This window comes from Dermacentor silvarum, chromosome 1 (assembly GCF_013339745.2).
Source record: "Dermacentor silvarum isolate Dsil-2018 chromosome 1, BIME_Dsil_1.4, whole genome shotgun sequence".
Taxonomy (NCBI): Eukaryota; Metazoa; Arthropoda; class Arachnida; order Ixodida; family Ixodidae; genus Dermacentor; species Dermacentor silvarum.
Window position 1 is genome coordinate 248,862,423 of NC_051154.1, and position 23,426 is coordinate 248,885,848.

At 48.4% G+C, this 23,426-nt stretch overlaps 1 protein-coding gene across 2 annotated transcripts in view; it reads right to left on the reverse strand.

The window, feature by feature from the left end:
* LOC119437026 (piwi-like protein 1) overlaps nucleotides 1-23,426 on the reverse strand; it is a 150,086-nt gene that overhangs the window by 91,428 nt on the left and 35,232 nt on the right. For both annotated transcript variants that reach the window (XM_037704086.2, XM_049660232.1), the window contains 3 exons: nucleotides 19,059-19,172; nucleotides 6,908-7,096; nucleotides 1,500-1,578 (listed from right to left, as the gene is read on the reverse strand). In XM_037704086.2, coding sequence (XP_037560014.1) covers nucleotides 1,500-1,578; nucleotides 6,908-7,096; nucleotides 19,059-19,172 — 382 coding nt within the window. The remainder of the gene's footprint in view (nucleotides 1-1,499; nucleotides 1,579-6,907; nucleotides 7,097-19,058; nucleotides 19,173-23,426) is intronic.

Genomic DNA, 23,426 nt, shown 5'->3' on the forward strand with positions numbered 1-23,426 from the left:
TTTCTGGTAAAAATAAATTCATTTTTCTTGATATTGTGTATGTTTTGATGATACGAATTTCGGGTGATACGAATATTTCACGCGACCCCGCGAGATTCGTATCACCGAGGTTTTACTGTACAGTATTGACCACTTATAACGTAACCGTTTATAGTGCAGAACTGGCTACAACGCGGCCTTTTCCGACTCCTGTTTACCCTCCCATAGAACTACATGTATACGCATACCGCTTCCAGTGCAGCCGCGTGAGACGGAATTGCGGCTTCCGCGGGAAAATCTAGCCGACAAGGGCGGTAGCGAGCACGAGGTGCGCCCACCGATGGGTGAGGAGATCAACGAGGGCGATGTCGAGGAGTAGCACGAGACGTGGAGCACGAGTCCAAGGGCGATAAAGTCGTCACCGCGCGCCGTATGTGCGAGTGAAAGCGCGCGGGGGACGCGCGCCTTCACGGACAGCGAACGCACAGCGGAGAGCAAACGCGACTTCCGTTGCGCGAAAGGCTGTGGGGGTATGGGAGGGAGGGGGGAGGGGGAGGGGGCGACGCTGTGCTGCGGCGCCAAATGCGTATCTTGCAACTGAGCTGGGTAACTGGCGACGCAATCTCCCCGCGGGAAAGGAGCAAAGCGGGAAGGTAGCGCGGGAGGGAAAGAGCAGGGGGGGGGCTCCTACTCTGCCAACAAATGCATTCTTGTACTTTGCGCCTATGCCGGCTGTCGGTGTTGTCGCGCGCACCGTATCTTGAAAGCGATCTCCACACGACTCTGACCTTTATATGCGCTGTGCTTACGCACGCTCAGTTTTCGTTGAAGCGATAGACTGCACGAACCTTCGCTTGCTGCGGCGGCCGCCACAGCGAGCGAGGGGACAAAAAGAAAAGCACAAAAGCCACAAAAGCCCACCGCTTCAAACTCTTCGCGCCCAGTCACGGCTTCCGCGCTGTCCGGCGCCGTGTCCGCGCCTCCGCACCAAAAGAGAAAGGGAAAACGCGCGTGACTGCGCGCTGTTCTCTTTCGCGGCCGTCGGTGGGGTGGCGTTTATTCGTATCAACCGACACGGGTCGAAAATCGATTCATAACAACCGTTCTCTAGCACATTGCAAAGTAATAGGGCTCGGCCGGGACCTCAGAAAAATTCGCATCATGCAGAAACTCGTATTAGCCGTGATCGTATCATCGAGATTCCACTGTGCAAATAATTACGAGCATTGATTAAATTATTACCGTACTTGCACCACCTGGTCCTTCCACTGGCAACTACAGTCAACCTTGCACACAGCCTCCGAAAACCGCACCTTAGCTCACCTCACCTGGAGCTCTCAGTCCGCTTACGCCACCACTCTCTCCTCAAAAGTTTTATTATGGCAGAAGCCTTAGATGACTCATGAGTAAAAAAATCGGATGCCCGGCATTATGGCAGCAAAATTGTGTACCACCAAATGGCACAATCCACACAATCCAGAAAAAGTTTTGCTGATGTGCATAAGAAAAAAAGCACTTACCGGTGTATCCTTCCTCGGCTTGTCCCGGTGCAAAAGCAGTGGCTGATCAAAGTCCTGAATCTCGATGTTGTAGATACGCCTGCAGAGCAATGTGTACAGGTCAGGTTCTGAAGGTGCCTTTGAAGCACGAAAAATCCTATTGTTCAATTGACATTTCAAAGCTACTACAACGCTGAAAGGGTTACAATCTTCTATAAATGCCAAACACAAAAGTCATCCTATAGCAAGAACAGCTCCACTTGCTAATACCATTCAAAACAATGAGTGGGTATCCATGGCTGAAGTGACCCCTTCATATGTGAAAGAGCCTGTTTAAAGGAATACTAAACAGAAAAATACCTTGAGCTGCATTAGTAAATTATGTTGCTACAATACTAAAAAGTCCCTCACTATGAAAAGAGGCTTTGTCAGCCAAACAAAAGACAGGTGGCAACGCCATCGTAGTTTCTACACCAGTTCGCTAGACGTCGTGGACTTTTACAGAGTCTGCTCGAGCCTCATTAAACTTACATCGATAAAACTATGAAACTGACCTTCATTTCCTTTTGCAGTAATAAACCTCCTACAACAAAATTAACAATTACAGTTAAACCTCAATATAACGGAAGTCGGTAAAATCAGCAATTTACTTCGTTATATCGAACTTTCGTTGTACTGAAATTTGACTTTTTATGGAATAAGTAGAGTCCCCGATCGAACTTATTTACATGGAAAGGTGCCACAAAATATTCTAAATTATCGGGCAATCGAAAAAAAAGCTAATTTTAATGAAAAAACAATTCATTTTGTTGAATTTTGGAGTCGGCGACGAATGATACGGTTTCATGCCACGTCGACGATTTTTTCACATTGGCGGTACGAATTAAGCAAAGCCAGCCACGCTTTCGCATCCACTCCGCCCCCGCAGCTGATAGCTTCATGGGTTTAAGTTGGCGTGCGTCTCGTTCTATGGCGCGGCCGTGACTGCGCATGGCTGTAAGCACAGCTGAGCGCATACGCAGCCACACACCCTGCTTTAGAGGTAAGCTGCCGCGTGTGCAAACAGTGGGTGTGCCGAGACAGCCTGGCATCATGCAAGCTGTCTTCCCACACATTTACTACTGGAGGCTGCATAAACTCGTGCGAGAGGCAGGCGAAGCATTCGCTTCCCGCTGCCAGCGCTTTTTATGATAGCTATCATGAAAGGTGGCCTCTGAGGACAAAAGCTTCTCTTCACTCTTGCATACGCTCGTGAGCAGCCTCGTTGCCTTGTTGGGGTGGTTAGCATTACTCCCGTTACCGAAGTTTCTCAGCTTGGTGCATCGTCTTTGCCACACCCTTTTGTTATTCACAGTACTGCACTGAATTATAAATGAACTTCAAAAAAAAAAACAGACATTACGCAGTCCCAGGTTGCACGACCAGTAGTGGCAAACATGAAATGCACTAGAATGCCCATAGGTATTTTTTTGCCATAGTAACAGCGTCATCAGCAAACCGGAGTAACTGGAGTCCGTGATTATAGAACATGTAGGCAACCTTCTGCTACGTAGTCGCTTCAGACACTATTGGCAGCAAGGAGTTACGCCAGAGGGTGAGAGAAATGGGGACAGAACACCAAGCAAAATTTAAGTTGAGGGCATCCTTTTTTTTTCTTTTTTTTTGTGCAGTGCAGTGCAGCTTACTTATAATGATATGAAGAGTAAGAAAAAATCAGATCGCCATAACCGATCGTTATATCTAGACTGCCATAAAAAAAAAACAGCTGCTGGAAAAAACAGCTGCTGAACATACCTTTGTAGCTCCAAAACCAAATTTGCCACTTGTGATAAAAGATTGACATTATAGAAAGTAGGCTGTGAAAAATAATATGTTTAATTATACCTTTAAACAGCAAGTGAAGCGTTAAGCACGCTGAAATAGTCAGAAATCTGCACTTGCTTTTGCAGAAGTTTCAGGTTCACAACCACGGTGTGCATCGCGTCCAGCTGCTGCGCGAACACTGGAGGCTATAATTTAGCATGCATTAAATTAATGAGCAACTCTATAGACAACAGTGCACTTTCGGTGAACATCGAGGTTGGTGTCAAAGATGGGCCATTGTGAATCTCATCGTCACTGCCGCAGCCGTCTTCGCCTTCGTCGCACAACGCCGCTGTCTTTCGTGATGATCGCCCCATCGGAGATCTCTTCGCAGATTGAGGCAGCACTATCTGCACTCAGAAAGTCCTCCATTGAAGCACCACCTATTTCATTGTTAGCAGCGACGTGCTCGGTAATGTCAACAGCTTAACACTTTCGTGACCGCGCCTATTCCCGTCGACAGTATGTTGTCGATGGTACAAGTTGAATTTTCGCGCCTCTCCGAGCGCTCCGGACAGCTAGCGCCATCGAGCGGGTTAAAAGAGAGACTATTTTATCGGTTTCGGTTTTGTGTTTCCTTTTTCCACCGTGCGGGGATTTTTAAAGCGCCTGCATAGTCGGGGTGACGAGCGCTCGTTGTTTCCATGATGGCATCTACGTCGCGCGCGTCCGCTCCACGGAAACGGCGAGTTTCGACGGATTCTGACGCATCTGAGCTGGAATTTTCTGATGATAGCAGCATCACAGACTCTGAAGACGACTTCGATTCGTCGGACTTCAATACGGACGACGAAAGTGCGGCGAACCGCCCCGGAACATCGACAGGTATCCGCCGGTGAGTTTCGCTTTCTTCTCGGACCGTGTTATCACTGCCGCGCATCGACGGAAGGATTTCCGGCGTGTTCTAAAGGTCACAGTTCTTATCTGCAGGGTGTCAACGTCGTTCGGACGGGACCATTTGCCGGCGGCCGCGCAGAGAATAGAGTTTCGTCCGAGAAGACAGCCGGGAGTGGACCTCGGAGTCGCGCTCCGGAGTGCTGCGCGGCGGTTCGCAAGAGCCGTCGATTTCTTCCTGTTGTTTTTCACCGCCGAAATAATCAGGGAGATATGCAACAACACAAATAAGTATGCGTGGATGCATATTTTCGAGAAGCCCACATACAGCGAGAGAGATGGATCGTGGAAGGAAGTCACTCAAGAGGAGATGCTCAAGTTCATTGGACTTCTCATATACATGGGAATCGTGCAAGTCCCACGCTTGCATTGTTATTGGAGCACACGCAGATTATTCTCGGGGCTTCTTCCGCCTACAGTGATGCCAAGGAGACGGTTCAAGGCGTTGCTTGCTTTCCTTAGTGTGTCTGATCCAGAGAAGACGACCGTCGCATCGCATGGCAAGCTTCACCGCATATCCTCTCTGCTTCAGCACGTCAACGACTCTTCCGCGCAATTTTTTCAACCGCGACGGAACGTCTCCGTCGATGAGAGAATGGTGAAATCTAAAGGTCGCTCCGGAATTCGCCAGTACATGAGGGATAAAGTGATCAAATGGGGTTACAAATTATGGGTTTTGGCAGATTCAGAAACGGGGTACACTGTTCAGTTCAGCGTCTATACGGGAAAGCGCGAAGAACCTAGCGTGCGAGGTTTAGCATTCGATGTGGTCACGCGGCTGTGCGAAAATTATCTTGATCAGGGTTACATAATTTTTTTGGACAATTTCTACACTTCCACATCTTTGTTTGTTCATTTACTGGAGCGCAAGACACTTGCGTGTGGGACAACACGGAAAGATCGGCGTGGCTTTCCAAGTGAACTGAAAGACACACAGTGGGAAAAGAAGGCGAAAAGAGGGGACGTTCGATGGCTGCGGGAGCAGGATGTTTTGTATCTGCAATGGAAAGACAGGCGGGTTGTGAATATGATGTCTACTGCGCACACAGCGAACAAATTCGTCCTTGCAAAGCGAAGAAAGAAAGTAGGGAACACATGGACAGAAGTGTCTGTGAAGAAGCCGGTGCTGATCAAGAAATACAATGTGGGCATGCTTGGAGTAGACAAATCCGACCAGCTCATCGGATCCTACAATGTTCTTATGAAGTCCGTGCGTTGGTGGAAGACACTGTTTTTCCACTGTATCGACATAGCTGTAGTAAATAGCTTTATAATGTTTGAAGAGCATCGTCGGCAGCATCCAGAAGTCCCAGAATTATCTAGAAATTTGCAATTCGACCAGTTTGCCTTCAGGCTAGAACTAATCGATCAGCTGCTGGGATTTGATGAGCCACATCTTGCGGACACCCCAGTCGCACCTGTTGTTCCCTCTCGGAGTACACTTCAAGTTCAGCAGCATCAACCACAAAAAATGGGAAAATATAGAAACTGTAAACGGTGCTATGAAGAAAGAAAAGTAGAGCAGAAAACAAATGTTTTCTGCGAAACATGTGCAGTTAACTTGTGTTTCACTTCATCCAGAAACTGCTTTGCACGGTGGCATGATAGACACTAGGTGTATTGTTTTCCTGTGTGCCGGAAGAAATGTTGCAGATACAGGGCTAATACTTGCAGGTTCATTTCATCTTGCCATTTGGTTGACAATGTATATTTCGATTTTTTAAAATATTTTTTGTGTGCAAAGCAGCATTGATGTTTTTATCGATGTATCTCGTTCTTGTTGTAATTTTTTTGTTTTATAATTTTTTTCCTACTATGTTTAATAAATATGTTGTTTGAAATTAACACCGTTGGAAAGATAATTTCTTCTTCTACAATTTGATACCATACGCTTCAACATGAATCATTTCCTGAGGCAGGAAAAAAATAAATACCAGACTACCCAAAAACTACCTATTTTCCTGCGGTCACGAAAGTGTTAATCCAAAGACAAAGATGGGAAACCGAAACGAAATCGAGCTGGCATGCAACACTGCAACACGATGCCACAATTCCACCAAAGCGAAACATGACACTCGCCCCTTGCTGCCTGCAGCAGGAAACGTCGGCGCAGCTGGGTTATCGCCCATCAAAGCCATGCAATATGCTTCCTATACCCCACGCACTGCGGAAACAGATAGATGAAGATGCTTATCACAATAGGGTTGGCAGCGATAGCTGTGACTGGTGACGTGCAACAACCTGTGAGGAGATTTCATGGTCCCGGAAGAGGAAACAGTGCGTAGGGGAAGTTTAACATAACACGAGCAGGCGGGTACTGCGGGGAAGTAGCCATTGCAGGTGCCTGCTGCTCGATCACGCGAGCGTCGCGCTTTGTCTTGTCCACATGGGATCTAGCGGCCTGAAAACGTATCAAACAATCGCACTTCAGTTTAGCAATATACCGAACATTAGTGCAGAGAGATTGTGTTTTCTGAGAACGTACTGACTGGTAGAAGTGTAACTGTATTGGGTCATTTTATGCGTTCTCGATCACGAACATTAGTGCCGTAGAACGTTCGTGAATGCGAACGTAAAACCTCGTTTAGAACCATGTATCAACGACGTTCTACTGTATTCAATACAACCCATTTACTCGACTTTAAAGTCAATTAATGGCACAGGCCACTTACTTGTAGTAGTCAATGTAGCTTATGACCTCTCCGGAGTGGAATGTAAAAGTGGAGGTAGGCTTGAGGTCCCAGGCAATGTCATCCACTCGGTATGTGCGGTAATTGTACCGTGTCATCACAATTCCACCCACAATGGCATGCACAGCCCTGGCTTTGTAGTCAGTTGGGTACGCATTGTACACATCAAACCTGAAGAGAAAGAGAAGGGTGGGACATCCTTTCCTTATATTGTAATGTCAAACACTTCTAAAAAGAAGTTCAGCTTCACAAGCCTTAGGCACAGCAGGAACATAAACATTGCATGAGGTTACAAGATGCATAGAAATAAAATGAACACAATTGTATGCATTGCATTCTGTCGTATAGCATTTAATTAACTGCTTCTTATAGGTTCATAAATGCACTTTAAGTCTGTATAGTTTTTCCTCTCACGCATAATCATGCAACCACTCAGTCATCATGCAACCACTCAGTCAACCACACCAAGCGCCGAAGTAGTAGACAAAATAGCTTCGCTAAAGGTCACCGTATTCGTGTGGTGGGTTTCTTATGTTTGTCTTATGTGTATGTGCATGTACAGCCTCCCGGATCTTTAGCTACAGTTAAACCTGGATCTAATGAAATTGACAAATTCCCGGAAAACTTTGTTATAAAGAGGATTTCGTTATATGCAGGTTCGGTCCGAAAATTGGAAAAAGAAACGCTTACCGTATGTACTATCGCTCAAGATTTACTCCCAATACACTAAAGTTGCGATGAACAAAAATGTCCCAGTTTCGCCCGAAAGGCAAATCATCTATTGCGACAGCAAATTAGCAGACAGCTATATGAAGTAAGGATAGTACCAGCCAAAGCTCCTTAATACATTCCCGCTTAATACGTAATTGTGGTTTAAACGTAGTCGCGAAGATTCCCCTACCCAGCCCCCATTGAACCCCATGTATTGGCTGACCACTTAAGCCGTAGTCGCTCATTGCCCACCAAACGGTTAGTGCGTACTATTTTTCTTGTTCTACACGCACAGGCACAAAATCGGCAAAATTTTATGTGCACAGACGCTCGATTCTCGAGTTGCGACACCCGAACGACAGTCGCCAGCGATAGTGAACTTACAACATAGCCACCATAACGTATTTCCTGCTCGTACAGCTGTTGCCGATTGCCGCGCACAAAAGCATGGCCTTTGAGATAAGTTGCCGGTAACGCGGAGAAGCTGCCGGTAGGGGTTGCAAATTCACTGTCGCCGTCGGAGTAGTAACCGCGCAGAAGCACATTTTATTGTGAAGGGCATTTGTGCCATCACCGTGGACGTCGCTTTGAGGTTCCGTGTAAAGTCCAAACACGGCAACTTCGTCGCTGCGCGCCGTATGCTGTGTGTGCAGGTGAAAGCTTGCGGGGGTCAGCCGACTAATACCCCTGTCACACGACAGATCTAATGTCATTTCCAACGAATGACATTTGTTGGGGTTTAATGTCATTTTCACCACGCGCTGTCACACGGCGAGAACTAATGTCATTTGAAAGTGATGACAATGACGATAGTAAAAAAAGAGACGCAATAATAGCGTCGTACCTAATTTAGTGCGATGATTATCTTGTAGTATGCTAAAATCCGTTGCAATGAGTGATCCTCCCTTTCACACCGTGTTTTTGGATCACTAACTCGTCGACACTGGCAACTGAGTCGAGTCAAGCCAAGCCAAAGTTCAGGCAAACAACATGGAGGAAAGCACTACGGGCGCTACCGCTACGGTGGCTAGAACTACCGCTATGTCTGCTGAAGAAGCACGAGGACGGCAGTTGCGTGGAATCGCTGCTCTGATTTGCATGCGGGCCAGACATCGCAACGACGAAAGGAAGCTGAACCTCGAGTTGGAAACGCAAGAAGCGATTTCTAGGGAGTACTAAGAGCGGCTGTGCGAAACTCATTCACATAGCCGAGTGTGTGGGTTTCCCCTTCGGACCACTGCGCACGGCTCCTAATGTCCACATCAGTCTTCTTGGTATGGTGTCATTGCAAAACACGCACGTGTTTAACCAAGCGGCTCCTGCGAAGTGCGCGCTGCTGGCTACGGCTGGCGCGAACAAACACGACTGCCACAGTGCCACAGCCAAAGCCAAAGACGGCTAGTCACTGGATTGAGAGTAGCTTTCGGCAATTATGCACTGTGGTGTACTCAAAAGCCATGAAAGTAGAACATTATGCAATAAAAATTGACAAAACAAGAGTTATTTTTCTTAAACAATAAAAAACATGCACTGTTTGCGAAGCTGATTGGTAGGCTCCTGGTGTTGAGACTACACATTTGGTTCCAAAATGAATGGGAATGAGTTCGGCGAACTCATTCGTTTGCAAATGTCATTTTCAACGAATGCCATTACATTTTCCCGTGTGACAGCAAACAAATGACATTACGAGCGAATGTCATTCGTTGGAAATGACATTAGATCTGCCGTGTGACAGGGGTAGAAATCTCTCGCGTGCGAGGGAGAAGGGGGGGGGGGGGGGGGCGAAAGCATGCTTTTGCGCCAGGCACGGCGAGGGAGGCGAGAAAGGGAGGCGTTTCTGCCGGCAGCGGCCGCCGTATCTTGAAAGCGATCTGCGATGTGGAAAAAGTGTGCGCCCGTGCGGGCTTATCTTCAAAGCGAACTGCAGACAAGGTCAATATCTTGCGTTTCTTCGTCGAAGCACTCATCCTTGGAATGTCACACCAGGTACTGAATGCGTGGACATGTGACATTTCGCACAAGCGCGAGGCACTGGAAACGAAGAGCGAGCGACACGGTGACGTCGTAGCGTCGTATAGTGTCACCTAGTGTCAGGTTAGTGAAGCGCAGAGACTTGCGCAGTAACCAAAGAGTGGCGCTGCCAACGCGTTGAAAAAACAAATTTTTTTTTTCCTTCAGCAACATCAACAGGAAAAGGAGAGTGCCGGCTTGGCGGGCTAGGCCAGCTGCAGCAAGCGGCGGGATCAGGTTTGAGTGAAGTGAGGGGGAAAGGTCACGCCCACGGCGACAAGACCGCCGGGTCGAGGGATGCAGGCCCGCCTCGCACACGCTCGCACACACGCACACATGCGCTCGCTCTCGCCTCGCAGTCGCAGTGAATTAGAGGGTGCCAAGTACGACGCCACCGCTTCGCATTCTGTCGCGGTGGAGAAGGTGCTTCCAGTTGCTGCTCGCGCAAAAATGACAAAATTTGGGGCGAAATCTGGAGAAATTTGGGGAAAATTCGTTATTTCGAGGGGGTCTCCCAGTGCCACTTCGTTACGTAGAAGTCTTAAATACATGTGCTCCTATGGATTAACGGCGGGGAATGGAGAAACTTCGTTATATCCAGGAATTTGTTATATGGAGGTTCGTTATAAGCAGATTTACCTGTATATTGCACGAACGTCCATCACGCGTCATTTTAGCACCTTCAAAGGCAGACGCGGGTCTTGAAATGGCAAAAAAAATCACAAAAAAGTGCATTTTCGGAAAAGTATTTTCGCTACGTTTATACATTCAAGAATCCCTCTGCGAAATCTAGAAGGTAAATTTAATCGGTAAATAGGAAAAATCGCACTTATACGGGCTGGGTGGACTCGAAAATAGCAAAAATTGGCCAAAAGCGTTCGAACTTCACACCGTCACCATTTGCGAACACGGTGGCTGGTGGCTGCCATCTTGAGCTTGTTTTGAAGCCGTTTTCCTTGTGCGCATTTTTGCACCATTTCAAAATGGCATCGATGAGGGGAAACCGACACTGTCGCATCTGAAGGATGCGTCTGGGCCGCTGATTGGTCAAATCGCGCAGACCCCCCGCGCCGTTTGGCATGTTCAACCTAGGATCTAAAAGAGATATGTGAAGTAGGTGGTGCTAGCTTTCTAGCATTGCTTTCTTGCACAGTGGCCACATATATATCACAACTTGTTGCTGAAGGACCGGACTACATGGTAATGCAATTCATATTGCCATATTGCTAGGCCAATAAAAGTTACAGTGAAGTGAAAGTTCAGATACAGTGGCTAGAATGGGGAAGTTTGTTGAACGCGCCGGCTCGTGCGTGCCCCTTTGGGAGGAAACCGCCAGGTGGCGCTGACACACGCTTACACGTCGGCCGCGACGGCGGCTAGCAGCCGCAGTGCAAGGGCGCTGCATGGAATGCGATCGTCCGCACGCGCAGCCGAATACGCAATAACAAAAAAATAAAGCTTCGTAATATATATTCTCGCTCGTACATGGCGGAAAATGGCAATAGAGTGGCTATGCTAGCCCTTTCGTAATTGAAAGGCGCCAAGGTAACAATCCGATTGAGCGCGCGTCGATGGTAGAATGTAGCTTGCTTTAGACGATTTACTCTGGCTGACACCTTATCGAACACAAAGCAAGAAAATTCCCAATGGTAACTCGGAAGCAAACATTTTATTTTTTGACACACTGTTTACGCAAACAATAATTTTTGAAGAGTGGCTCACAATCCGTTTAAAACAAACCATTCTCAGTCATCAATTATTTTTTTGCTGCGCGACGCACCTGAGCTGGTGCTTTTTTTCTCACGAGAAAAAAAAATGTTTTAAATTGTTCACAAACAGTTCAAACAGAACGTTGGCAGCCTTATGTTATTCTCTGCTAAGTGACGCGACTGAGCTTCAGGTGCTTCTTTTCACGGGAAGACTCTCTCTTTGTTGAGTGCCTTCGTGTAGAAGAGAAAACGGATGACCAAAAATAATTTTGTAACTTGGTAAGGCTGGGGCCATGCGGTGCACAGTCCAATATGACGTTTTTGTGCAGACAGTAGACAAGCTCTTCCAAGATGTTACTGTGCAGCTCGTTGTAACTGAACCACATCGAAAACATTGGTTTCAAGGAATGAGGCCCCCATTGACGCAGAACTTGAACATCTCCACCTGTTCGATGGCTATGCCGGTGGCAACAAGGAGCTCGTCAAAACATTTCTTGCACACAGACTACAGGGTATTTACCCTGTCATGCAGAAGACTAGCCACGAGTAGCTCATCTTTTCAGGGTAATCATGGTCGGGTAGCATTGCAGATTCAAAACAACAGACTGGTGGGCTAGTTGGTATGACATTATTTACACAGTAGCGCAGAAGCACACGGACGGCGAAAGAAACAGACGGGACACAGCGCTAAGAACTGAGTGTCACATTAGGCGCCTGTGTCAGTTGAACATGCTAGGATGATTTGTTTGTGTGTCGTCCTTGTACGTTCCTTTTGTGTGGCGATATATATATCTGCTCTCGTCCAATAAACACTCAGTTGTTAGCGCTGTGTTCCGTCTGTTGCTTTCACCGTCCATGAGCTTCTGCGCTATATACTGCGTAAATAAAGCATTGTGGACTTGCTTATCATGGGAGAAGCTTCTTCAACCTTCCCACTATCCAGCAGTGCATCCAGTTCATGGTCTGCTTCCTCAATGCTGAGAAGTGTCAGATTGCCCCCTTCATAGTTGCTACTGCTGGGAGCTTTGACCAAATCGTGGAAACTAAGACCGTTCACGGTAGGCAAAAATTGGGCAGCAGTACGACAGTAGCATCCATACACGAAACAATGTTTTCGCACCATTAGTACACATATAGACTTGCTGCAGCACAAAAAGAAACGAACATACGTTTCCACAAATCAGGGCGGGCGGCGTCACTGAAGCAGTAGAGCCGGCGCGACTCGCATCGGGCGACGTGTCAATGACAGCGCGCCCCCTCGCGGTTCCCTACTGGCGGCTTCAATGCGCCCCCCGTAGGCGCTGCGTGCCGCTCGTCACACTTCCCCATTCTAGCCACTGTAGTTCCATATTCGTTTTTCTCAGTTTCATTTTTTTTGGCCATCACGTACTGCCTTACGGAGCATTTTCTTATGTTCTTTTAAAGTGCCAGCAAGAAGTTTGGTATCAATATATTTGTATTGAATGGACATAGCCGGTGATGCTACTTATTTATTTGTAAAGTTGTCTGCCAAATTCTAATTGCCACTAATTATAAATCAAAATGAGCACACATATTGCAATCAGATGGACATCTATTTTTTTTGTTTTCTGGGGGGGGGGGGTTCACGTTTTAAGTGCTTTGAGAACAATAAAATTAAGATACCCAGCTAGAGTAACTCTCTGCCATTCTGTCGATATACTTTGGTTTTGGTTTTCCCAATGTGACGTTTTTGAACAGTCTCGCAAGAAATCGACTGAATTTCTGTATTAAAAACTTTTTATCTTTTGTTCTAATGCAGATATACGAAATCTAATTAAATATTTGCAATCATCAGAAAAAAATGACCAATATTGTTAATATCTAATTCATACCAAAATTAACAAAACTATTTTTAGAACCCACGTCTCCCCTTAAGCAGCGATAATCAGCGGGACCGGCAGAAGTACTCTCAAGTGCACTAAGCACTCTCCTGTGCAAGAGTCGTCTAATGCGATGTTCCCTTTAGATCGACAAACGATCATATTATATAGTGTTCTCGCACGATATAGCTGTGGGAGGCTGTACATTTCGACAGGAGTATACAGAACGTTCCATGGAAAATGTGAATTTCTACATTATAAGGCACGGTGCTTCTAGGATACCCATGTAGGTTTCAAAGGCATTCAGCACATTGAAACTTTTAATTCAAGGCACTGTCCCAAGGGTTGTTTGGCTTTTTCACAAATCTTGTGTCTCTTGAAACTTTTGTGGCCTAGTGTATAGTGTATATATATTGTGCATCTTCTAGGTGTAAAGCGTTAAGGTTTACTCTGTGTGAAACAAGGGGGTCAAAAACACATGGCACTAATGGGAGTAGACTTGGCATCAAGAAATGTCTTAATATTTCAAGATGTGCAATTTCAACACAGCGGGAATACTTGATAGCATTCCCCCAATTCCTTAACGTTTCCAAAGTTACCTTGCCCTTTCAGATGAGCTTTTAGACCAATGTTGCGAGAAGACATAGCATTCAAGAACATGAAAAACAGTCAATGTACAATGTACAAAGTCAATGTACAAATATTCGAAACTTCGAATACGTATTTGATTTGAATCGGTTAGTATTCAATTCGAATGACACTTTTACTGATCGAAATATTCAAACCCTCAAAAATTGTTATCGAATCTTTACGTCTGCTTCACCGCAGTACAGCCATGTTAGACGGTGAAGCAGAATGTATTGCTACAGTGTTTTAGAAGCTTTTCTAGTGGGCTCACTGAACCATCCTTCCTATGCTCTCACTGAAGCGGCCGCTGTTGCCTGCCAATGCGCCCAGCTAGAGGCGCTGCAGCAGCTTCCTCCTGAACTCGCCAGTCCGCCCCCCGCTCGTTTCGCTGTCTCGCGTACGGGTGGTTCTTTGCTCTATGCTGCAGTGGCGATCAGTTGGCTGCGACTTCGTTGCTTGCTGCCAGCTTCTTCCATGTAGTGCCTGTCTCTGCATGTCGCCCACGTAACAGACGTGTGTCCCAGGTAGGCGAAAATGCCTAACCGTCACCGCAACAGCTGTTTCGCGCCCGGGTGCCGTATGGGGTACAGCCGCATGAAAGACACACCAAAGGCATCCTTATTCAATGTTCTGCGAGACGAATGAAGAAAGCAGTGGGAACGTAACTTTCACCGTGGAGATAAAAAATTGGATGAAGCATGCGCGGTCTGCGAGCTACATTTCGAGCAGCGATATAAAGGGTGTCCCTACTATCATGCACCAAGATTTAAAGATATGCAAAAACCACGTAGCTGGACAGAATGACGGTAATGCTGTTTGCCGTCGCTTGGAGATACTCAGATTATTTCTTGCATTCCGCCTAATTACGTAAGTCTTAATTAACTAGGCAATGTGTCGGAAAGCTGTCGAGCAACATGAAAAACTCCCGATACAGCTTTCTGTTGCTCAATGTATTTTTCCTAGCGTGAAGTATGCTCAGTGTATTTTTCCAATGCTCAAGTATTTTTCCAAGTGTGAAAGAAGCCTGCGAATACACGTGAAATGCCTCGAGCGGCCAGTCGCGCGGCAATTTGGGTGTATTCGCGGGCTTCTTTCGTGCTCAGAAAAACACTTTTATGTAGCACGTATTGATCAACAGAAAGCTCACGCTGCTCTACAATTTTCCGATTAACACTTTTCATCTAATTATAATATTTGGGAAGTTTATTACGACTAATTATGTAATTAGGCGGAATGCAAGAAATAATCTGAGTATCTCCAAGCGACGGCAAGCCACATTACCTTGGTTCTGTCCAGCTACATGGCATGCCTATATCTTTAAAGCTTGGTGCATTGTAGTTGGGACACCCCATATAATCAGAGACTATGTGCATGTAATCGATTGGAAGGAAATACGCATTCCTTACGGAAGGCCCCTACTATCGGAAGGCACCATCTCCACGAATCTCCTGAGCCTGCATGGTTGCAGCGAACACGCGGCTGAACTAACAACGAAGGTGGTCAGTTTCTATACAACTATTCAGCCGCACTTCTTCGTGAAATGAGTTAATGCAGAGAAGCGAGGCAACAAACAGACAATAAAACTCCGAAAGATGAGACCTAAGCTTAATATGCAACATGGAGGGGGGGGGGGGGGGAGTGGTCATTTGGGATGCTGATTAGCTTCTGCATGCTGTTTTGCTACATTTTTGCAAGATGCGCCTGATCAATATGTTGTATTTATTACTGTACAAAATTATTGTTCGATGCCCCAAGAGGTCCACGTTGGGCGGTCAGATGTGGGCTCTCACACGTGCTCTTGGGACAAAGCAACGACAACACAGTTGTGCAAGGGAACTTATTGCACCTTTCATACACTAATGCAGGGGTTCTCAAGTACAGTCATCCCACGGAACCCTGCTAAGCTCCATAAAGTGCCAAGGAACCCCCCCCCCCCCCCCGAATTAACCGAATGTAGAGTTATCGAGGGTATCAAAAAAACAATAAACAAATACTTCACTACGTCATCGCGCTTCTATTTACTCAATGAATCGTCAAATCTTGTTTCTATTTAGCACAAGACCAGTGCGGAAGCTGAAATTCTCTTCATCTCATGACTGATTAACGCTAGCAGCGGCGAAGGCCTCGCGACATCCTTCGCGGCGCGCGTTTTCATCTGAGACGCGCATCGCACACCAACGGGCGCACATCTCGATTATTTTTTCGCCACTCAGCTGCTCGCCAACAAATTGTCCGTCCATCACGATGTAGCTGGTGCTTTTTATCTTCGACAGCTTTGCACTGAATCAAAGCGAAACAACCGCGGCCGCTATCGACGATCATGGACAGCGACATTACGGTTCAGAAGGCAGGCGGCTGACGCACGCACAAAGTCAAAACGAAACTACCGTTCGCTGCAAGAAGTGCGGACGAAACTGCGGCCGGTCGCTATCGACGCTGCCATGGGAGGCGACTGCGCAGTTGTGAAGGCACGCAGCCGACGCGCGCATCGAGTGAAAACGAAACTACTATTTGCCGCAACCGCGGCGGACGAAACTGCGGTGGTTATCGACGCGATTAGAGATAGCGACTACGCACTTACGGAGGTACGCGGCTAGCCGCCAACGCGGTGTTACGCGCGGCGATAAACGCAAGAATAAAGGCTTTAAAGGTTAGGCACGAAGCGCTTCGGCGTTGCTGTCAGTCACGTGCCGCTTACGATCGCCGCTGAGGACCACGGCGATGCGGACTACGCCGATTCGTTTCGGTTGGACGCTACGCCGCTCTTGCTCTTCTGCAGCGCGCATTTGCGGCGCTCCGCGCATTTTTCTTTTTTTTTTCCTCCAACGTATACGTCAGTGCGCACACTATCGGCACCGACCCTATCTACAAATAGGAGAAACGCGCATGGTGGTAAGCTACGGCCTCCGAGATTCAAGTGTGAAAGCTTAGGCGCGCTGCCCGTTCTCAGAGGTTGGGTGGCTAAAAGCTGCTTGCGTATTTATTGCGCAGTTCGCGCGTTGCTGTTACGCACTGTGATGTGCTTTTTGACACTCGGGCATGGGTAATGGAGGTTCTTTCGATCAAGCGCACCTCATGTTCGCCGTTTTAGACACTTGTCGAGAGCGGGACCAGGGAAAATTTATCAGTGGCTCGCGGAACCCCGAGCAGGGGCCTGCGGAACTCGTAGGTTCCGCGGAACCCACTTTGAGAACCCATGCACTAATGCATGCTAACCGAATTACTACCAATAGAACATTCACATGGGCACGCGACAAATCAAGGAAGTCCGACTCACCGCGACCGGATAGCCAGCGAATATGTTCACCCCATGCTATGGCACCATCGCCTAGTCGTTCACATGTACAGTCACGCGAACAGGTGGCGTGTTCGAACGATCTGTGTTCGTCCATACCGGTGCCCTGCTCCGAGCCATGCGAGACGGTCTTGCGAAGCGTGGATCGGCGCACGCGCGGGACGTCCGCATCACTCACCGTTCCCCACCCGAAGAGGAAGCGCCTTCAACCTTTCGCTCCCAAGTCACCCGGCCGTTCGGTGGCGTTAGCATCACGACACTCGCGCTATCTCTCGCAATGCGCCGCAACCACCAAACCGCCGCCGGCGTTTAGCCACACGGAGAAGCCGGATTACAGGAGACACGGGAGAATCGCGCATCCCCACAAGCGTAGTGTACCATGGCAGTTTAACAATCAAACCCGATGCGGTTAGAGCAAAGGGCATGATGAAAGTAACGAGTCAACCCTTTACGTAAGATTAGGCTGTGGCACCAACATAGGCAAATTGAACTTCCTGCGGAAGCATAATGTTTGTAACAACAAACTGGGCAGATTCAACATTATCGCAGGAACGACATGAAATTTTCCCCGAGCCGTCTGCAGTGGTCCGGAGAATCGCACTTTTTTACTCTGCAAATAATTGCCCGGTCGGCAGTGCAGAAACCGGCAGTTTACTTCGAAGTGAACTGGTAAAAGTAACGGCGCCCACTTGGCAGCCGCCCTGTCCCGGAGCGAAGCTTCAGGAGGAACATCTTGCTGCGCCCCCTCTCGGCAGGCAACATGCAGCGCATCAGCTCGCACCCTCCTCTGAGCCCACTACAAAGCCTTCTAGTACACTGTAGTATTGCAGTGAAGCATATTTGCTGTGCAATGAAGCATCTTAAAAGTAAGAAGGGGGCATTGTCACAGGGCTCTTGCTAGTTCATGCATCTGGACAACACCAGCCGCCAGGTGGAAACCTCTGCGTCTGCTTTTAATCTGGCTAAATGCCTAAAAGTACGACTTCCAAACTATAAATCTGACCAAGTAGCAAGCTTGACAATATTGTTAGGCCCTCATTATAAAGTATTTGAGTACCACCAGGATGCTTCAATGGCAAAGAGGATTAAAAACCTGGGTTTAGAAAAACCAAATAAAATTTCAACACCAAGGAACCCAGATATGCCCTCAACAATGCAAGCTTCTGAAGAGGCTCCTTCCACGTCAGCACTTTTGGAGACTGATAAGCACATCAACCAGCAGCAATTATCACTGCCATAAGCACAGGTTGAAAGACATGTGCAGGATGAAATTTTGGACCCAAAAGAAAATCTGTGTAAGTGGTGGTGAAGCATTGTGCCGACCGTTGGCTCAGCTTGCGAAGACATACCTGCCAATACCAGACACTAGTGTGTCCAGTGAGCGGCTATTTTCCGTGCCTGATGAAATTGGGACATGCAGGAGGTTGTCACTGCTCCCCGAACATGTCACCCCCCCAATCAGCTATCCTTTTTTCATCACAACATTAAGTAACTGCAGTTGTTGCAATTATGGTACTGCCAAGCAAAGTTTCGTACTAGAGAATTTTGTTGACCAGAAAGGATAATTTTTCTGTACATTATTTGCTGTGCAATTAACTCGGTATTTGTCTTCGTACCCGTGGTTGGTGGAAAAAAAAAAAAAGAACAATAGCATATTAAATTCGTATTAGCATATATTAGAAATATATTCGATTCGATCCACACTTGCTTTCCATTATTCAAATTTACTTCGAAAGTGAAAATTTGATATTCACACACCCTCTATAAATTAAGCACTGCAGAAGCCGAAATGAGTTTTCCCAAAATCCAAGTTTTTTCCCCACGATTATCGGCCTTCTAAGACCCGCATCTCTCTACATTCATTTCATGTTTTTAGAACTTTTAACACTTCTTGGTGTTTTCAAGTCGCTATATGCCCAATAAAATAATGCCCTACTCACAGCACTTCACGAGCAGTGACGGTGCGCAGGACACGAAAAGACACATCACAGTTTAGCAGGAGCCCTCCTTCATATTCAGCCACTGACTGTACATAGCCAGGCCACACCTCCAGCCTGCAACAGAAAAACAAGGCAAGATTAAAACAACATCACTCAAGAAGTCTGCTCAAATTGAGCACATTGCAGGTTGCATTCCTACCAGCCGTTTCGCCGTTGGTGTAGTTCAGACAACCTTGAGCGTTCTACAAGAGCTGCCATTTAGCACAAGCTTTAATGATAATTGAAATAAAACACACTTCCAGTAATTGAACTCCGATGAATTCAATCCCAACAAAAGGTCCCAGCATGCACCTGTACACTTCTATGGGCAAAGGCTCATTAATTCACCCACGAAATTGCTCTTTGCCACATAAATCGAACTCTACTGGATGGCAGCCCAACCCCAATGGTGACCCCCCAATGGCTGCAGCATCTGCCGTAAGCAAATTTTAAAGGGCCCCTAAACCACCCAGAGGCATAGGTCGACGCACTAACTCATGAGTGAGTGCGCCGACCTGTGCCTGCGACTGCGACTGCAAGTGAGTGTCAGTGCCCTATGCCTGCGACTGCGAGTGAGTGTCAGTGAGTGTGAGTGGAGGTGAGGGCGAGTGAGTGCCAGTGAGTGCGACTGGAAGTGAGTGCGAGTGCAAGTGAGTGCCAGTGACTGTGAGTGGAAATGAGTGCGAGTGCGCGTGAGTGCCAGTGAGTGTGAGTGGAAGTGAGTGCGAGTGCGAGTGAGTGCTGGTGAGTGAGTGGAGGTGAGTGTGAGTGAGTGCCAGTGAGTGTGAGTGAGTGGAGGTGAGTGCCAGTGAGTGTGAGTGGAGGTGAGAGCCAATGAGTGTGAGTGGAAGTGAGTGTGAACGTGGTGAGTGCTTGTGAGTGTGAGTGGAGATGAGTATGAACGTGACTGAGTGCTGCGAGTGTGAACAGGGTGAGTGTGAACGTGAGTGTGAGTGCAGGTGAGTGTGAACATGAGTGAATGGTTGTGAGTGGAAGTGAGTGTGAACGTGGTGAGTGCTTGAACGATAAGCAGAGGTGATATCGATTCACCTTGCTTGCGGAAAAATGGAGGCACGTTGTGTGTACTAGCTCACTAGCGGTGATGACTTATCGCACTAGCAGATTGTGCGCCAAGATTGTGGGGTTGAGGGAGGCGCCGGTGCCATTGCGCGGGCTCTGCCATCCCTCGCTTTCGTTCCCTGCTCGCCTTATTCCCCGCCCGCGCCGCCTAACCGGTTCCCGCGGTGGCACTGCGCATGCGGCGGTTTGCGGTGAGGGCGGGGCGCTGACGTCACGCGGCCGCGCATTTCGGCTGCTAGCGGCGGAGCGTGGCTGACTTCTCTCCGGGACCAGCGCACGGTATGTTCATGCTTTCCTCTCGTCCGCCGACACCTTTGTGACTAGGACTGGAGCTCGCGCACGGTGCCTTTGCCCGTGCGGGGAGCGCGTACTTTGTGCTGATCCTTTTCCGACGCTAAGCCGACGAGCGGTGCCATTAGTGCTCGCGTGAGGTCGTACCCCGCCAAGCCGCACTTGCCGAAAGCCTAAGCCGAAGGATATTGCCCGTGCTCTCGCGAGTTGACCCACTGGTTATCGCCAGAGCAAGTAGCACAGCCGCCGGGACTTTTCCTAGCAGCGTGTCCCAGCTTGAGCCTGTGCTCTCACCGCGACATGCTATAGGCGCCTGTTATTGTGTTTTCGCCCTGGTGCGGGACCCCTTTGGCTCCCCGCCGCGCGGGCGTTTGTGCAGTGCTGCTGCCAACGGTTTCAGTAAACGGTTTCTGTCAACTCAAGGCTTTACTGTGTTTTTGCGTGCGTCGCTCGGTAGCCCCTTGCGGCCTCTGAGCTCGCGCGCGAGCGGTGCTGGAGGCGACGGCTGACGCGGCCCTGTGGCTCGCTAAGCTCGAACCCGCGGTGGTTGGTCTCCTGTGAGACACCAAGAACCCACAAGATAGAAACCACTCACTAAGGTCGTAATTATCCAAGGATCAGGCGTGAGTGAGACAATGTATAATGAGATGAGCGGATATATTACATTGCGATAGCAATTATATGGACATTCCAAGAGAACTTCTGCCGTGGTCATGGACGTCGTTGTGAGGTTCCGTTTAAAGTCCAAACACGGTAAAATCGTCGCAGCGTGCCGGCGGTACGCTGCGTGTGCGAGTACAAGCTTGCGAGAGTCAGCCTACACTAGCTGCTCAATCTCGCGCGCACGCGAGGGAAAAGGCAGGGCGGAAGCACGCGTCAGGCAATGGGGGGGGTCGTCGTCTTGCTCCAGCGGCGGCCGCGTGGGTGTCGCTCTCGAAAGTGATCTGCAACGTGGAAAAAGGGCGCGCGCGCACCTCCTCTTCAAAGCGATTTGCGACATGAACAATGTTCAACTAGAGCCGGTTACTTCGTATGTGCGGTGTTTTCGACGTTTAGTTCGCTTTGAAGCGAGAGGCGGCACGAAGGTCAATTCGCTCGCGGCTATAGCTGCGCCTCCTTACTCCAGCGTTCTGACAGCGAGTTTCCGCGGTCATCGAGCGAGATGCGTTCATGTTTACCTGTTCGCGCGTGACACCGTGCTTGTCTATTTAGTTAGTAGGCGAATGTGTACAAGTTTATACGGCCCATTAAACTACTATCCTTGCTTCGTATAGCTCTCTACTAATTTGCTATCGCAATCGAAGCTTCGCCTTTCGGACGAAACTGCGTCATTTTCTTTAATACACCAGGGAATATGTATGGGCTGGAGCGCTGATGGCAGACGTATCCAAATCATGACCGGCAAATTTTGCCATGACTTCCACTGAGTGAAGACGTTTAATACCGTGTGATTTGCTACAGCTTCGCTGGTCATCCGCCTTCAGAGGGTGGAATGGCTTCTCATTTTCTTCCTGCTTCCCTCTTAAACGTACACGTACAGGCTCCTTATATAAACAGACAGAGCGGAAGAGGGACTAGCCAAGTTAGCACAGAGTAACAGACACACACGCTCGCATACATGGAGAAAAAGCAAAGATGCAATGATAGATACCGCTTTGTTCTCCCTTCCGTGTTTGTTTTGGCGTTAAGTGGTTGACTAAGTACAGTGCAGTCCACTTATAACGATATCGAGAAAAACGAGAAATCCGATCGTTATAACCGATTATCGCTATATCTGGACTGCGAAAAAAAAATGCTGAATATACCTTTGCAGTCCCGAAACCGAAACTGACACTTGCGATAAAAAATCGACGTCGTAGAAAGTAGGCCGTGAAAAATGAAACTTTTATTTATACCTCTAAATAGCGTCTCAATCGTTAGGCACGCTGAAATAAAAATCTGCACTTGCTTTCGCGGTAGTTCCGGATTCACAACCGCCGTGTGCATCGCGTCCATCTGCTGCGCGAACACTGGCGGCTATAATTTAGCGTGCATGAATTCAATGAGCGACTCGATCGACGATGTTGCACTTTGGTTGAACCTCGGGGTCGGTGTAAAAGGCGGGCCATTGTCAATCTCGTCGTCACTGCTGCTGCTGTCATCACCTCCGTCGCACAACGCCGCCGTTTGTCGCGACAACGATCGCCCCGTTGGAGTTCTCTTCGCAGAACGAGGCAGCACTATTTTCACTCAGAAGCTCCTCCATCGAAGCACCACCTATTTCATCGTCAGTAGCGACGTGCTCCCAGAGTTTGGACACCACCTTGTTGGTTTCGCCCATGGGGTTTTCGTCGTGGCGCACGAAGCCCGCCTTTTCCGTTGATCGGCATGGACACTGCTTCTAGCCTTCATGATCGTGGTGCTCCCGGTTTTCATAATCGTCGATATCATCCACTGCGCGAGCTCGTACTTCAAGTCTTGCAAAATTTGCAGCTTCGTCTCGAGACGCAGCTTTGCGCTTTGACGGCGCACCTCCCGCTGCTTCCGCGGTGCATACATAGGCCGCGCAGGCGCCGCTTGCTTATCGCTTTCTCCCCTCCTCTTGCAAAATCATTTTCGTCTCAAGGGGCGCACCTGCCGCTGCTTCCGTTGAGAGAGAGCGCGGCAGGGAGCGCAGGCGCCCTTCGCCAGAGGAGGCGTTGCCTTCGCGTTGCCATCGCCTTTCTTCCGCCCTCTGCTCGCGCGACCGCCGGGGACGCGGGGGTGAAGCAGCTGGCGCCATCTTGTGCACGCTGCACCAACTTGCGATGCTCTCCGTGGCTTTCGCAATCGGCGCGCGGGCGGGATGCGCTGCGCGGTAATGGCTGCAGATACGAACTCGCGTAGGCAAACTTTTCGCCCCGTCTCGGTTAAGGGCAACGTAGGAACGCAATTTTCACGATTATTCTGCATGAAAAGCACTGCCCAGAAGCAAAATTT